Genomic DNA, 16,698 nt, shown 5'->3' on the forward strand with positions numbered 1-16,698 from the left:
CCCATAAGAATGGCAGTTACTATCTCATGCATATGTGTAAAAGCTGAAAAAAAACAGCAGATCAGATTCAGATTATTAAAAATGCAATGATTTATTTAAAGTCAGTGGGTCTATGAAACCTCAAAAAAGCTAAGAATCTGTCTCAATACATTGAATAATAATCAAAACAAAAGTTATAGTGGAAGGGAGGACCTTGTGGCTTAAATAGTAGCTCATGACTGAAGAGATGAGTTCAGTTTCTTGCTCTGCCCAAGGCTTCTTGTTTGACTTAGGCCAGTCAGTTAGGATGTTTTTTTTAAAGGATTTTAAATATGTAAATATGCAGATAGTCTTCTAAGTGATTTTGAAAATCCCACTAGGTACCAATCTATATACTTAGGTCCCTAAATATCTTTAAATACCCCACTGTTAGTCTTCTTCTTTGTCTCACTTTTCTGATTGTGAAATGAAGTAATACCTTTTCTCTACCTAGAAGAGAAGTTGTGAGATTAAGATTATGAGACACTGTGAGCATGAAGACCATATAAATGCCTAAAAAACACAGGCACTTTGGAAATCGTTATTTTATCTCAAAGTCTCATTTTCAAAAGCAGATTTTTAGAAACCTAAGTCTCATTAGCTTTCACTGTTGAACAGTAAGGTTTTTCTTATTGTAGCTTTATATTTTTTATAAAGTAAAACTCACCTCTGTATTTCCTAGAGCTGTTTTGTACCAGGAAGCATCCCCAACTGAGCTCTTAGTCTTCTGAGCAGGACCTAGATTGCATTTTTATGTTTAGATCATTACGACTGACCCTATTCTAGTGACTGAAAGCCTGCTAACACAGCTAGTTTTCTTATTCTCCTCCACTTTCACTTAAATTGATCCCTAGGTCTTAGAGGTCTTAGGGCTTCTGTGCATTACTGTGTGCGCCTCAAGTGTACTCCTGTGAACATAACTCCTTCCCAGGCCCTGTGTTGGGCTATGCCTAAATTCCACTAAAGACCCAATGCAGGCTCAGGGCATGGCACTTTGCTGTTCACCATGGCTGCCTTGGAGCAGTCTCCATGATTTGTGGAGCCCTCCACATAAGAACCCATGCACAAAGGTGGAACTGGCCAGGAACTGACCAGGACCACACCTGGGGCAGTCCTCTCTCCCCTGTCCCCTTGTACCTTTTGGCTCTGAAGGCTTTGGCAGTGGGCAGCATGTAGAAGCAGCCACTGAAGTTTGCTGCTGCTGCTGAGAGATGTCACCTTATTTTTTATTGCTGTAGACACCTATGTCAAGTAGGCAGAAACTCATGTTTTTGGTGTCAGAAACATAGGTTAACATCTCCCCATACCTCAAAAGCAGCAAACTCCACTTCTGCTCTACAAGCCTGCATTTCCTGGACTTCCCTGCACTCACTGGTGCACACTTCTATGCAGCACTTGGAGCTGGAAAGTGCAAGCAGAGCTGGGGAGAGGAGGATGAGGTGCTGCCCAGGGCACATGTTTCTCTCACCCACCCATCCATAAGCTATTACACATGCAACTTGTAGACATGTCCCAGGCAGGTGTCAGTTTGAGTGAGAATGAGTCAGAGTTCACAATGCCACTAAATATGTAGATAGGTGCCTAGTGGGATTTTCTAAACCACCTAGCCTCCTAATGGCTTCCGGGTCAGCTGGCATGCCCCCCTGAGGCAAAGGGGGCAGGGAGGGGGTTTGTTCCCTACTCCATCCCCTCTCCCCTTGGGGGACCACAGCCAAGGTCTGCCAGCCCTGGCCACTGCCTCCGCTGCTCGCACCCAGCCAGGCAGACCCCAGCTGGGGTTCCCCGGGGGGAGGGGATGGAGTGGGGAATAAACCCCCCTCTCTGTCCACTTGGCCTGTGCCCCCACACCTGCTGTAGCAGCTGGGGGGTGAAGAGGGACCCTGATAAGGGCTGCTGCACCTCAGCCAGGCAGACCCTGGGGCAGGTCCATGCTGGTGGGACAGGGCAGGGAGGGGGAGAAATTAAACCCCTTCCCTCCCCCATTTGCTTGAGGCTACTGCCAGGGCTAGCCATGGCCCCCGCTACTCCAGCAGTGAGGGGGATGTGGGGGATGCCTGAAAGGGGCTGCTCTTGCCCAGCCAGGACCAGCCTGGCACAGCCAGAGCAGCGCACAGCTCAGCCGTGCCTTCCCTTACCTCCACCGGCCAGACCCAAGCAGCATGCAACTCAGCCACTGCTTCTCCTTGCTGGTACCCAGGCTCCTCACCAGGCTCAGCTCATCCTGAGCTGCACACAGTGAAGCCAGCTGAGCTGCATGCCACTTCCCTGCACCGCTTGGGACAGGCTGGGCCAGGCCTGGCTGGGTTGGCACAAGAGATGCAAAGCTGTGGCTGAGCCTGTGCTGGGCAGCATGCGAGGAAGTGGTATATGGCTCAGGTGACTCAGCTGCCACTTCTCCTTGTCGGTGCTGGCTTGGCCAGGCCTGTCCCATCTCAGGCAGCACTCAGCAAAGCCAGCCAAGCCGCTGCTTCCCTGCATGCCACTCAGAATGCGACAGGCCCAGCAGAGTCGGCACTGGCTGGGAGAAGCAGCAGCTGAGCCATGTGCCACTTGGGACTGGATGAGCCAGGCTGGCAGAGGTAAGTGTGCAGCCTTGCACAGCTGTTCCCATAGCCCCAGGGGCTCCTGCCACAGCCTGGGTGACTCCGCCCTACTTGCACTGTATCCAGTGTGCCCAGAGGCCAAACTGGGAGCCCCCCAAGCCCAGCGTCCTGCCCCCACCAGGCAGCATCCTCTCATGGGCAGGGCAGCTGCGCCCCATCCCACAGAGCTGTGTGGGCCGGGCCAGGCCAGGCTCCACCTTGGGTGCCCCTGGGGACCCAGCTGCAGCCCGAATCTATGGAGCTGGGGCAGCCCCCACTCCCCTCAATTCCCCCCCCCCCCCTGGCTTTCCCCTTCCCAAGGGCCTGGCTGTTGTGCCTCCCCCTGCGCCTGCTTCTCCCCATGCCGCTTTCCCTCCCTCTCTCTTTCCCGTTTCCTCTGCCTCTCCCTCCTTCCTTCCCTCTCTTCTCTCTTCTGTCTCTTTCCTCTCTCCTCTCTTCCTTCTCTCTTCTCTCCCTTTTCTCTCCTTCTTCCTTCTCTCTTCCCTCTCTATGAAGTTTTATTTATTGTCACCAGGTTTAGCATTTTTAGAAAACCTGGTATTTACCATAAAAAAGAAACATTTATGATTATTAACTATATTAATATGCAGTGCATCCTGCCATATACCCCCCACCCCAGTTTGTTTTTTTGGCATGCTGGCACTCCAGCACCTTACAAGCTAGACATTGTGGTTTTTTCAGCACTCCAGCCAAAAAATGTTGCCTACCTCTGACATAGACCATGTGACAAAATGTAACTTCCAGTTCCAAGGCTATACTACCTCCTCTCAAAAGGAGTACTTCTGGGGGCAATGGAAGGGACTTCTGGTGGGAAAGGGCAGTGGTTAGGGAGCAGGACTTCTGGCCACAAGATGGCAACCAGGGGGCGGGGCTACCCATGCAGCCCTCAACAGCTCACCAAAATTTGTGAAGCGGCCCTCCAGCCAAAATAATTTCCCTCCCCTGGTCTATTTACTTGCACAATGCTTCAATCTATGCAGGTTAAACTGACCCCAGGCATCTCCCTGGGCTGACTTGGATCACTTTCATAATACAAGACACCTATCGTGGGCATGATGCTGCTTAGTCATCACCTTAGAGGTCAATTAGGATGTTACTTCTAGGCTGCTTAGTTCTTTAATTACTTTTGAAAATGAGACTTAAAATGTTATCACCTACATGCATTTGGAAGTTGCTCTTGTAACTTTATGCAGTACAACAAATTAAGCTCTTCACCCCGGAAGCAGCCTCCAGAACATACTATAATATACATTGTGATTTTTGTGTGTATATAAAATAGACATAAAATATGTCTATGTTTGTACAAGGGTGTGTGTGTATTATAATATATACACACACATATTAAATACGCCTATGCATAAATGACATATAAAAAGTACACATAAATTACATATAAAATTACATCTAACATATGCATGTATACACACACACACACACACACACACACATACACACAGAGTCATGGGAATCTGGAGGTGTTAAAAATTTATTAGAAGCCAAAAAGTGAAGATGCTTGAATAAAAGCCTGAGAATATTTTGGCAAAGAATTATAATTTATAAATATGTGTGTATGAATGTATAGTATGGTAATTATAAAGTATCATTCTTTGCCAAAATATTAACATGTTTTTATTCAAGTGTCTTCATGTTTTTTTGGCTTCCAGTGAACAACCTCAGGTTCTGTGACACTGATTTTCAAAAGTGACTAGTACCGTTGGATGGTCAACTTGGAACATTAGGGATGAGATCCCTATGCAAATGTAGTCTATAGTTTTGTCATTCATTTCAGTGGGCAGAGAATTCCTCCTAGACCTCTTGTCTTAAACTGGGTAGTTAGCAATTGAAGAACCCCAAATTAACCAGTTACTTCTGAAAGTCATTTTCCTATTGCGCTGCTGCTGCTGCTGCATGAGCTGAATGGGGGCAAAATCAAAGCCAGCACCAACAGTAAAGAGTTCATTCAACACTCTTCTTTAAAAGGAAGCTTAGCTCATTTCACATGCATGTCAAATACATTCTGAGGAATTGATCTAATCTTTGCATGGGCACTGACACAAGCTACAGTTTTGCTACCAGGTCTTACATATTTGGTTCATAAATAAAAGTATCTCAAAATAACACTTTGAATTTTGAAAAGAAGTTTGGTTTGACAGAATAATAATAAACAAAATCGGATTCTGGGTGGAATTGGCTGTCTTGTATAATCTAAATCAAAGTCCTGATTTGCACAATGTTCTGCAGAAGTTTTTATCTTTATTTGATTTCCTATCAGTGCCTCTGGAATACAGTATGCATCTCTGAATAGTCATGAACTGCTGGACTGTGAGGATATAAAAGAAATGCTAAAGGTATTAGCATTTCAATAACAAACAGTTCACAGGGAACAAAGAGCCTGGATTTCATTTTAATAGGTTTCTCACCTTTCTGAAAAACTATTTTTCCCCCCTTTTCAATTGAGTGATCTCAAATACATAAAAATGAGACATGTCTGTTTCTGGGCAAAGGCTAGGTAACCTCTCTCCCGAAAATGCTGGAGTTAGTTCAAAATCCTCCACAGGGATCCAAGACCTTTCCAGGTTCACTCAAGCTTCTGTGACTCCAGCTGTGCCAGACAACTGTACTACCTTCGTGGCTTTCCAACCCAAGTAGCAAGCTGTGGTCTTCCTCCTCTTCCCTAGTACAGCCCCTCACTTCTCCACCCTCAACACCTTCCTCCCCACACATGCAATCCATCTTCTATGAGATGAGCATTTCTACAGGCTTGCTCCTAGAATGAAATCACCTGCAAAGCCCATCGAACAGTTCACCAGAAAAAAGGCCAACTGATGCACTGCATGCCTAGAGACCTTCTCAGGAGCTGTAAGTCTCTATCACAGTTCCTTCTGTTCTACAGACATTTGCTTTTGTAAGGAGATATTGAGAAAATGGACATACTTAAAGACAAAACAGAATCAGTATTGCCAATACCGAGGGCCAATTTTTTCCCACCTGTTAGGCACAAAATTGGATGCTACTCATATTCCTGAAAAACTGTTAATACACAAGGTTGGGGGAGCCCTCCTCCTCCTCTGCTTGTTGTGACTCACTTTTAAGAATGAAGTGATGTTGTGTTGTAAAAGTAGATGCATTAATGGATTTTCAGGATTTGAACAGGGTGGAATAGAATTGTACCTAGGTACTATGATCACTTAGATGCCCAAGAGGTGGAAAAGGATTTGGCTCCAAAGATTTAAGGTTTAAAATAAAAGCGATTTTAAAAATTATTGGGTGCCTGCCTATACATGTACAGCAAGGCTTCTCCAACATGCTGTAATTACAGCACATCAGAGCTGACTGGATTAATGGAGTCTGCTGGTGTGTGGTAATTACCGTGCTCCAGCAGACTCCAGCGTCTCATGTATCAGCGTCCCTCCGCTTAAAAATGGAGGCAGGGACATTTACTTAAAGCACCCCTGCTGCCATTTTTAAGCACAGAGACGCTGATACATGAGATGCTCCAGGCACTCTAATTAGAGTGGCTCTTGGAGCCACTCTAATTAACCTTTCCTGCCCTCACCCCTGCCCCCGTTCCAGAGCATGTGTATAGATGCCCATCAAGTTCTTTCTATTTTCCTTCTCATGCTGGAGCATTTAAACATCCAAGGTTTCCAAGCTCTTCTCTATAAGTAGAAAGAGTAGAAACACTTAGTTTGATGAATGCTGAGATTCTTATGCATTTCAGGAGCCAGGGCTTTTAGAGAATATCAGATATCAGGAGATTTTACATCGCTTTATTATATTGGTATAATCAGTACACTTACCTGATCAGCTACAGTTTAAATGTGGTTTCAATGTGGCCATAAACTGAGGAGCCATGTAACTTTCCCAGTTTTATGAAATTAGGAATGCAGCACCTATTTAAGCCTTCTTTCCTTTAAGGACCATCTAAAAGGGCTGCAGGACCTTCCAGTTCTGTGGGGAAAAAAGGGTAATCTCATATTTTCTCCCAACATGTTTGCTTAGTTAACGACGTTGCTTCAAGAAAGCAATTCTTATTAGATTAACAATGATGCCAAGATCCTCTGTTCGTATATTGAGACACCTTGGACACATCTACGCAAGATGTTTACTTTGGAGTTGCCTAATTAGCTCCTCAGTAAATGTAATAGCATCTACACAAACAGTGCTATTAGGTCACAGTAAACTAATTAACTCTGCCATAGGTTAGTACTTGTAAACGTAAGTACTACACTGTGGTGGAATTTTTTACTGCACAGTAACACCATGTAGAAGCTGATGGGGATGGCTGGGGCACAAGGGTGCTTCAGTGCAGGGGCTGCCTCCCCGCTAGCCCTGCCCTGAAGCACCCTCGTGCTCTAGCCAGCCCCTCTGCAGCACATTGAGCTGGATCGGAATAGACCCCAAGCTGGCAGGCTGACCCCCCAGATACCTAGCCAGCTGGAGCTGCTCCAGCCTGGCTCAACATGCTGTGGTCCTGGGCATATGTTCAAATGTGGCACCTGGGAGCAATAAACTCTGGTGCTATATGCACTGAAGTTTATTGCTGTGCATTAATAACATGTGTCTATGTGCCCTGTTTTTGCTAAGAATGTTTAGGAAACACATCTTACATGCACTTTGCCTCTTTAATAAGGCTTTGTATTACTTAAGTTGTTGAGGCTGGTTTCAAGAGTTTTCTACAAATAACTCCCTCTTATGTTCAAGGACATGTGCTATAATTTAATAGAAACTTCAGAGAAAGTCACATGGGTCCTTTTGAAAAAATGCAGATTTGGTTGCAAATCACATTTTAAATGTAGCTCTGTCTATTGTATAATAAAATTTGAATGATATGCAATCACTCTAGACAGCAGTCTTATCACTAATAATGCCAGAGAAAAATTCATGAGCATCATATTACCTGTTTGTCATTTTAGGGCTCTGAAAACCTGATGACAATCTGCTAAATGATCCTAGAAGTTAATGGATGGGACTAATATATTGTTTCATATAATTCTGATTAGCATAATATAAAAGTAATGTGGTTATGAGGTTTGTGAGACTCGCATATGATCTCTTCATCAGTGCAGGAATATATAGAGAAGCCAAGGCAGACCCTTACCTTGTATAAATCAATGTAATTAACATTTACTTCAGTCTGGTCTTGAGGCTAGTCCAATTTACACCAGTGAGGATCACACCCTTTTCCTTTTTACATGAGTACATATTTTTTGTTGCCATTATGGGAACACCATGGCAAAGCAGTCTAACAAAACATTTCATTGTGGAGGTTGAGGAGAAGATACTGATTTGAAATATGTTAGAATTAGATATTTTTTAAAAATATATCCTTTGAAATGGGTAACTTTATTCTTGTACAATTTATTACTGTCCCTTACACATGAGAGTCTCAAATTATTTTGAGGAGTAATTAAGTCTCCTCCCAATTCATTGGGTTAGACTACAGGGAGCTAAAAGTTCAGAGAGAGAGAATAAAGCCCAAATATGCAAGTCTCTCCCTAACTTGAGGCATCTTCATTTTTGAGATGTCCTGATTTAAGAACTTGATTTTTGGGTGTCTTTACCAGATTACAGCAGCTTTAGCTGGAATTTTTGGCACTTAAGTCTTGTGTTTCTAATTATATACATCGAGAAATGGAGGTATAAGATATTAGTGGACAGTTTTTAAAGCCAGGTGTCCACAACCCAGCATGACCTGGGACTGTCCTGAGCTCATGCGTGAGTTCCATGCATTAATTATGCATGTGTAAGAAAAATTGAAAAAGACACTCTTCTTTTTGTTTGTTTTAAATCTTCTGCTTGGTAATTTCAGTGAGTGCCCTAGTTCTGTGTTACTTCACTGGGAAGCAGGCAGCAGGGCTCCCTGCTACTTCCAGCGGAGTCCCAGGAGCTGCACATGACGGCAGGGAGTGGGGCCAGGCCATCGGCTCCATTGCTCCGCTCCTTGCTGCTACATGCAGCTCCTGGAACTGACTGGAGCCGCACACTGCCAGGCAGCTGTGCCTCCACAGGTCATGAGCACCCCAAGAGCTCTGCTGCCTGCTGCTACTGCTGCCAGCAGCAGTTGCTGTGTGCCATGGGGGGGAGACATGCCGGGGGTCCCAACTCCTCCATTCTCCCTCACACCCCACAAACCCCATACACCCACACCCTGCCTACACCCTCCCATAACTTCCCTACATATACACATGCCCTATACCCCACCACACAGTCACACCCCCTCACAAGACCCCCACACAGCCACCCACACACCACACCCCATCGTACACCCCCCACCTCACTAACCATGCCCTAAACACTCCCCCACACTTCCCACGCACAGTATATGAGAGTAAGACTTTATTTTTGACCTATTATGCAATCACACTTATATATACTATGTAAACACACATAAATCAGGACAAACATATTTTTTTAAATAAAATTAAAATATGCTATAGTAGATGTTTGACTTTTAGTGTATGACTTTTTTTCCAGCTCCAGAATGGTGACCTCCCCCTACAAAAAAGGAGTGCTTCTGGGGGCAAGGGGAACAACTTCTGGTGGCAAAAATCAAGGGTTAGGGCTGGGACTTCCAGTCCCAAGTGGGTAACCAGGGGGTGGGGCACCTGTCAAGGGGCAGGGCTATGCTTGTGGCCCTTAACAGTTTACTAACCTGAAGTACTATACTGCTTGCTAACCTGGAGTACTATATCTATACATGTTCATTATAGCAAGTATGTCAATTATCATACATTTATTTAGATAATCTGTATATTTCATTGTTACATTTTTTTAATATCACATTTGCTATTTACTTATTTACTCTTTGATGGTTATTTTTTTACTTGTGCTTTGTGTCAAACTGCATTTGATGGAAACTGGATTTCAAATAAAGTACTCAAAATAGCATTTAAAATCGTTTTTATTAGCAAATGTGTTGGGTACATAAAAAATAAGAAAAATTTAAAACATTTTCCAATTAAAATCAACTGATTTATTAAACAAAGGAAGTATTGTCTATAGCAGATTGTTTTTACTCACTGTGGGCCAGATTCTCTTCCATTTAGTATCTTAGTGAATTCATCTATCTAAGTGTGACACTATTTCACTTTGCTCAAATCCCTGAAAGATAGTAGGTCCACTTCCTTCTTGCCGATTTTTTTGACTTACTCTTAGGGATAACATGACTGTGTAGTACAAAAATTTGTGTATTTAATAGACTTTAACAGCATAGAATAGAATCACACTTAGGCTTCTAAATCCAATTACATGCCTAATAGGTGCACTAGACCAGGGATGGGCAAAATACAGCCCGCCAGATCTGGCCCGCCAGCCATTTTATCCACTTCACGGGGCCCCTCAAAAATTTAGAAAATTAATATTTATCTGCTCCTGGCTGCCTGCCAAAGACGATAGGACCCAGGGGCAGTAGGACTAAGGGAAATCCATGGCACGACCCTGCAACAGCAAGGCCTGCCCAGCCCCACCCCACCCCCCAGCCAGAAGCCCCTGCCTAGCAGAGGCTTTTGCCCTGGGGCTGTTCATGCTTCCCTGCACCAGAGCAGGAAATTAAGTTAAAAAGAAGTGGGGGGGGGGGCAGGGAGGCAGAGAAGACTGCTCAGTTCCAGTCCCCCACCCCCTAGCCCTGTGGTACAGGTGGGGACCAGTATGCGCAGCCCCGGCCCCATGCACCCCACCCTTGCCTATCTGGACTGAGCAGTGGTGGCATAGGAAAAACTGCTGCTCAATGTGGGGAGAAAACTCCCCCTCTCTGTCCCCGTGGCTGGCGCTTCCTGGTACAGCTGCTTGGAGCCCATGCGTGGCTGACCTGCATCTCCACTGTGTCACCACCACCTCTGGGCTGCCCTATGGGGCAGTGGTGGCAGCGCAAAGTGGACAAATGGCAGTCCCACAGGGGCTCTGAGCAACTGTACCAGGAAGCACAGGCAGCAGGAGTGGGAAGTGCCACTTTTCCCCTGCACTGAGCAGCAGGTTGTCCTGCGCTGCCACTGCTAAGCCCCACACCGGCTCTGGGATCACCTGTCAGGGCTGATCAGTGGCAGCAGTAGCTGGGCAGAAACTGCTGCTTAGCATGGGGAAAGAGGCCCCTCCCCCTTGCCGCCACTGAGCAGTTTTTGCTGTGGCCACCTGGAGCTCATGCTGTGCTAGGCTACTGTGCAGCTCCTTCACTGCCACTTGTGAACTGCCCTGCAACTGCTCCACATTGTCACCATTGCCGCGCTGGGCAGACCAGAAGTGGCAGTGAAGGAGCCGCAACAGCCTAGCGCAGTGTGGGCTCCATGTGACTGCAGCAAAAACTGCCCGGCGAGGGAGAGGGGCCGCTTTCCTCGCACTGAGCAGCAGTTTCTGCTCAATTTCTGTTGCCACTGCTGCTGCTCAGCCCCAAGAGATGAGCCCGGAGCTGGCATGGGGCGTGCAGGTTCACAGCTAGACACTGTTCCCTGACACTACCACTGCATGCGGCTGGGTGGTGCAGAGCAGGTGCGGGGCATACTGGGGCTGCACACTGTTGGCAGTGGTGGGGAGGCAGCATAGGGCATGCAGGCTCTGGGCTGTTGCGGGTTGGGGGCAGGTGCTGACTGGCTCAGCGGGGCACACTCGGGGGGCTCCCATGCACCATACCCTCAAACCCTTCCTGCAAACCCCACAGCCACGCCCTCCCCCACACACCCAACAAATACCATACATACACACGCCCACCAACCCCATACCCACCTACCCATACCCCCAACACCCCTGCGTACTCCACACATTATACAAGAGTAAGACTTCATTTTGAGCTGTTATGCAATCACTTCAACATATACAGCACAAACACACACAAATCAGGACAAAAATGTATATTTTTAATTAAAATATATTATTATGGGTGCTTGATTTTTAGTATATAATTTGGGGGGTTTTCTCCATTCTAAGATGGCAAACCCTTTTACCCAAAGGAGTACTTCCAGGGGCAAGGGGAGGGACTTCTGATGGCAAAGGTCAGAGCTTAGGGATGGGGCTTCCAGTCCCAAGATGGCAACCAGGGGGCATGGCACCTTCAAGGGGTGGAACTACCCATGCAGCCCTTGACATCTTGCCAAAACTCGGTAAGCAGCCCTCCGCCCAAAATTATTGACCACCCCTGCGCTAGACTCTGGTGCCATGTCCTTCAAGATTTCAAAACTAATAGAGCTCATCCTCACATACTTCATTTTATATTTATAGAATAGAAGAGGCAAATAAGCTTTCCTGCATTTTCAACTCCTAATTCATTTTATGATTTTGAATGAAGAACTAATCCAGTTAAAATAAACTGGAATGAACAAAATAATCTGTGTGCACTTGCATAAGAGGCTGCTGAAGTCAAAAGCCAGTTCAGCACAAAAATAACACTTTTTTCTAGCAGCTGAGCCAGCAAGTTCTACTTTTTTTTTTTAATTATCAGGAAATAAATATATCAATTCAAATTCTAACAGCTTATTTGGCTGATGTAAATAAGGCTGGGTAGATTTGTATCTATAGACTAACTAAATCAGTGCTTAATAGTATAAGCTTTTGAGAGCCCAAGATCACTTCATCAGATGCTGTAAAAGGACATGCACAGAGTGGCATATCAAGTGGAGAGAGTGATTTGAATACAAAAGACATGGAGTGAGGGAGGGTAGGAAGAGTGGGGAGGAGGAGGCAAGCAAGCAATAAACCCATGGGACAAAAGGTTCACAAAAACCTAATCTAGATAATGGGATAAGAATCCACAGTCCCTGTTTATACCATCTTTAACACAATCCAGTCTGTGGATAATTTCTTGTTCCACAATTTCCTGTTCAAGTGCATTTTTAAAGCCTTCCTGTGTAAGAACAGCTACCCCGAGTAAGCCGTGGAATGCCCAAGGAGATTGAAGTGTTCTGCTACAGTGTGTCTTTCTGGAACTGATGTCAGATTGTTTGTTCACTCTTACACATGAGGATCACCCCATCTGTCCAGTGTAGACTGCAGAGGGCCACTGTAAGCAGAGGGTGGCATATGAGATATTGGTCGAGTTACAACATCAGACTAACATAGCTAACTACTTTTCTGGTGTAGACAAGCCATAGCCATATAGACAAGTTCCTATAGCCAAAGGCAGACAAGAAAGTGATGTTGCTAGCATGTACCTTTGACATCCATAAATCTATATCAGAGCTGTAATTGATACCTCTCAGGGTTCTGCCACCATGCCCCATCAGCAAACAAGTGCTTTTCAAATATTTATTTTTATTTAAATGTAATTCTTTTTTCTCAATTATAGTAACTTCAGGCCTCAATATATGCGCTTATACCATCACATTACATTTCTTCTTCTTTCGTATGACATTTTAGGAATACAACATTCATAGATTAATTTTTAAATCTGATAACCATTCAGTTGCTTCAGGGGTAGCTGCATGGATTGATTTTTAGATCACCATTAAATGATCTAATTGGGCAATTGCTCACAATGTGTAGCACCATCTGAAAAATCACACCACAGTTGCAAACCTGGACTCTCTTTGATTCTCCATTTATGGAGTAGATGACCACATTTTCCAAGAAATGTCTGGATGCAATTTAGGGAGGACCAAATCTTTCTCAGTAGGTCAAATCCTGGCTGAGAGGTTGTAGGGCCGCTGATGATGTATTTCTGTGGCAGGTTGGTATTTGTCCAGGCTTCCCTCCATTGTTCTTAGGTGCTCTTTTGATTATCATGAGGCTTCTTGGCGTATTTCCAGAAGGGTTTTCTAGATTTGAGCCTAGCCAGTGGTGGCGTGGTGATATCCTTGTTGATTGGGAGGTTTGGGTTACCAATGGCTTTATGGTATTCCCTCACACATGCGGCATCGTGGCCATGCTGTGGGGGAGCAATGTTTGCTAGGACTGGAAGCCATGGTAATGGCGTACATTTTAGCGTTCCTGATATAATCCTCATAGCAGCATTTAACTGTGTATCAACAATCGTTGTGTGTACCCTTTTATTCCAAAATGGAGAGCAGTATTCTGCTGTAGAGAAACCAAGTGCTAAAGTGCCCCTTTGAAGCCCATTCCGGCCAGTTTACGCACAAGGTTAACTTGTGCTTTCGTTTTTTTAGCAACAATCCATTGATGTGCACGGAAGGTGAGGCTCCGATCAAAGGTTACAATGAGGTATTTTGGGAACTTCTCATGATTAACCTCTTCTCCACAGGAAGTGATGGCGAGTTTCTGGTCTGGTTGTTTAAACCAGGATTAAAATGCCAAAGATTGCATTTTTAAAAGTTTATTTAAAAAAATTATTTAAATAAAAAATCAAATTCAAATAATTTTAAAAATAATCATTGATTTTATTATCCATTCTGATATTATATTAGCCATTCTGCTTCATAGATATTTTTTTTCTTTATAAAGTTTTTGTTAATGTTATTACATTTGGCATTTCATGATTTTCTAGGTCCAGAATGAGTTGCTGTTTGAAAAGGAGCATCAGTTGCATGCCCTGGAGAATAAACTTGGAGAGTATGTTGCTGCTTTACAGTTCCAGAAGACTGATAAAAAATCCAAAACATTAGAGAGATATACTGCCATCATAAGTGTACAAGCTTTGCTTCTGGAACATCTAAGTGCATCTAAAATACTGTCAAAGTCGGAGTGTACCCAGATTTTAGAGGCACACAGTCCTGTAAGTAACAGTATTATGAGAGGGGAAATTGCCAAAAAGCCAGCTCAGCAACTGCTGACACCCTTTTGACTTCTATGGAAGTCTTCTTATCTTGAGTTATACTTGCTGAAAATTTGGTCTCATATTTCTGCCATAAGTAAGAATATGTGTGTGGACAATACATCTGGAAAAGTTTTAATTACTCATACATAACTTTATTTTCACACTGATAAGATTAGCTCAGAAACAAAGCATTAAACTCACTTCATAAGGTTTACTGCCTTTTCTGAAGTCTGTGTAACAGATGCCAAAGCAGGACCAGTTTCCAATTCAAAAACAGATTATTTCCAGCTTCCCTCTCCCTAGTTCAGCTGTTTGGGTGAGGAGGGGAGGGTGGTATAAAAAGGATAGCTGAAGAGCCAGAAAAAAAGAAGAATATGTAGTGCTGAATTCCTTATCTGGTCTGAGGACCAAGCTGGTGACATTTTTGTTTGCTACTCTTTCTGCTTATGCTACCTGGTTTGATTGATGTGTATAGGCTTTGTCCTGCTAATCAAAGCTTGCCTGTTGCTCTGTTTTATTTCTGCGTATTCATCTCACCAGTTGGCAAATTTAGTTGACATACCTATTAAATAGAAAACACCAAAACTGGAGGCCATAGTAACTTCTCACACTAATTGCATCAGAGCTTGTTCAACCAAAGAGTAGAATAAACTCATGCTTCAGTGCATGTGAGTTTGTTTTACCTCCCTATGAATAGTTCATTAGTATTAATTTTCACTGCTATCTTAGCACATGAATACTTTAATTTAGCCTTATGCCAAGTACTGAACAGGCAGACAAGGTTCCTTGGGTGAATTTGATATCTTTTATTAGACCAACCCAAATGGTTGGAGAATAGTTATTAAGCAAGCTTTCAGGTTCAAAAACCCTTCGTCAGGCTCAGGAAGCTGCAGCAGTTGGTGTGTGCTCTTCCTGGATGAAATCCAGTACTGAACACGCACTTATTTAGAGGCTGCCTGCTTAATGTCCTTAAGTCTAAATAAAAAGGATGGTGAAACAGTAGGTAAGAGGGTATTATTTTCTCCAAATTACAGGTGGGGACCTATGGCAAGGAGAAAGTAAATGACTTGTCTAGAATACCAAAGAAGTCTGATGCAGAACCCGGAAGTGAAGCCCAAACAAGCTTTCACACCAACTCTTCACTAAAAACCCTGATTTTTAAAATGCCACTACTGAGCCTCCTAAAGGCATTCAAAAAGTATTCTTATTTCATCATACTTACATTATTTTATAAAGCCTGTGTTATCATAAATAGCATTCAGCATTTTCCAACCTATTTAGTATAGGTAATTGATTCAGTATAACTAAAATGTATGTGCATGCATTTTCAACAGTGTGTTTCAGCAGCTTTATGCTGCTTATAAAGATATCAGTCTCTCTTTTCAGTCTGTTGTGCTGATATTGTATCTTCTGGATGTCATCACTGGAAGTTTTCAGATGCCATTGGTGGTGTTCTGACACTCATTGCTTACTAGTCATGTTTTACCATAGCCATCACAGTGATTTGGAAACTATAGTGACTGCAAGTGATTTGGAAGAATGAGAACTGAATAAAGTAATATTGCAATTCCATGATACTATCTTTTTTCTTAACCCCAAATGAAATTTCTTCTTCCAAGATGAATTACTCATTTTTATCATTATATGTTTTCATACACTAGGAGATTGAAGAGCTTGACAGAAAGCTGGAATATGAAATGCTACATAAGGAGTCAGCTCAACATCAGCAGAACCTAATAAATAGGCAGAGATGGAATCCAGATGGATTTGGACTTTCAGATGAAGTTGTAGAAGTTAATGCAGGCAGACAACTGTCTACTTTGCTAAGTCAAGCCATGAATAAATGTAACCATTTAGTAAACCTACATCAGCAAAGGTAAGTTTTTCTGGTATTACAAATTATTGCCTTTCCCAAAACTAGCTTTGTCACTGTGATCTTTATTGGCTGTAGCATACCCTAAAGAAAGAGCCATCTTAAAGTTTTGTAAGCTTTGAAGGACAGGAACTGTCTCTTCATATAAGGCCTTTAAACTTTTGTTGACAGAAGGTCCATCAGCATACAGCAGCTGCCAGCCCCAGCCTGTCATTGTACATACATTTCTCTGTGGTATCAGGCATCCTTCTTGCAGTGGCAGAGCATAAAGCAGGGGTGGGCAAAATGTGGCCCGGGGGTCGGATGCATATTTTCCTTCCACTCTTCCTTTTCCATCTGCTTTCGTTCTTATCTCTGTGAACATGTCCTTCATACCCATTTTTCTCTGCATTATTGTGAACTAAACAGCAAGTAAGGCACTGCTAGCCAATCTAGCTCTAACACTCCTATGAGTCGATTCTACCTGCAAGCCTCTGGACTGCTAGATGTCTCCCTGACTGCTGTGA

General features: G+C 43.8%; 1 protein-coding gene across 1 annotated transcript in view; it reads left to right on the top strand.

Moving 5' to 3' along the window:
* The window catches only part of EVC2 (EvC ciliary complex subunit 2), a 173,595-nt gene that overhangs the window by 137,258 nt on the left and 19,639 nt on the right, over window positions 1–16,698 (top strand). Inside the window, exons 18-19 of the mRNA XM_025195164.1 lie at window positions 14,050–14,277; window positions 15,981–16,195. Of these exons, the coding sequence (XP_025050949.1) occupies window positions 14,050–14,277; window positions 15,981–16,195 (443 nt within the window). The remainder of the gene's footprint in view (window positions 1–14,049; window positions 14,278–15,980; window positions 16,196–16,698) is intronic.

Source organism: Alligator sinensis, unplaced genomic scaffold (genome assembly GCF_000455745.1).
Source record: "Alligator sinensis unplaced genomic scaffold, ASM45574v1 scaffold421_1, whole genome shotgun sequence".
In the NCBI taxonomy this organism is placed as follows: Eukaryota; Metazoa; Chordata; order Crocodylia; family Alligatoridae; genus Alligator; species Alligator sinensis.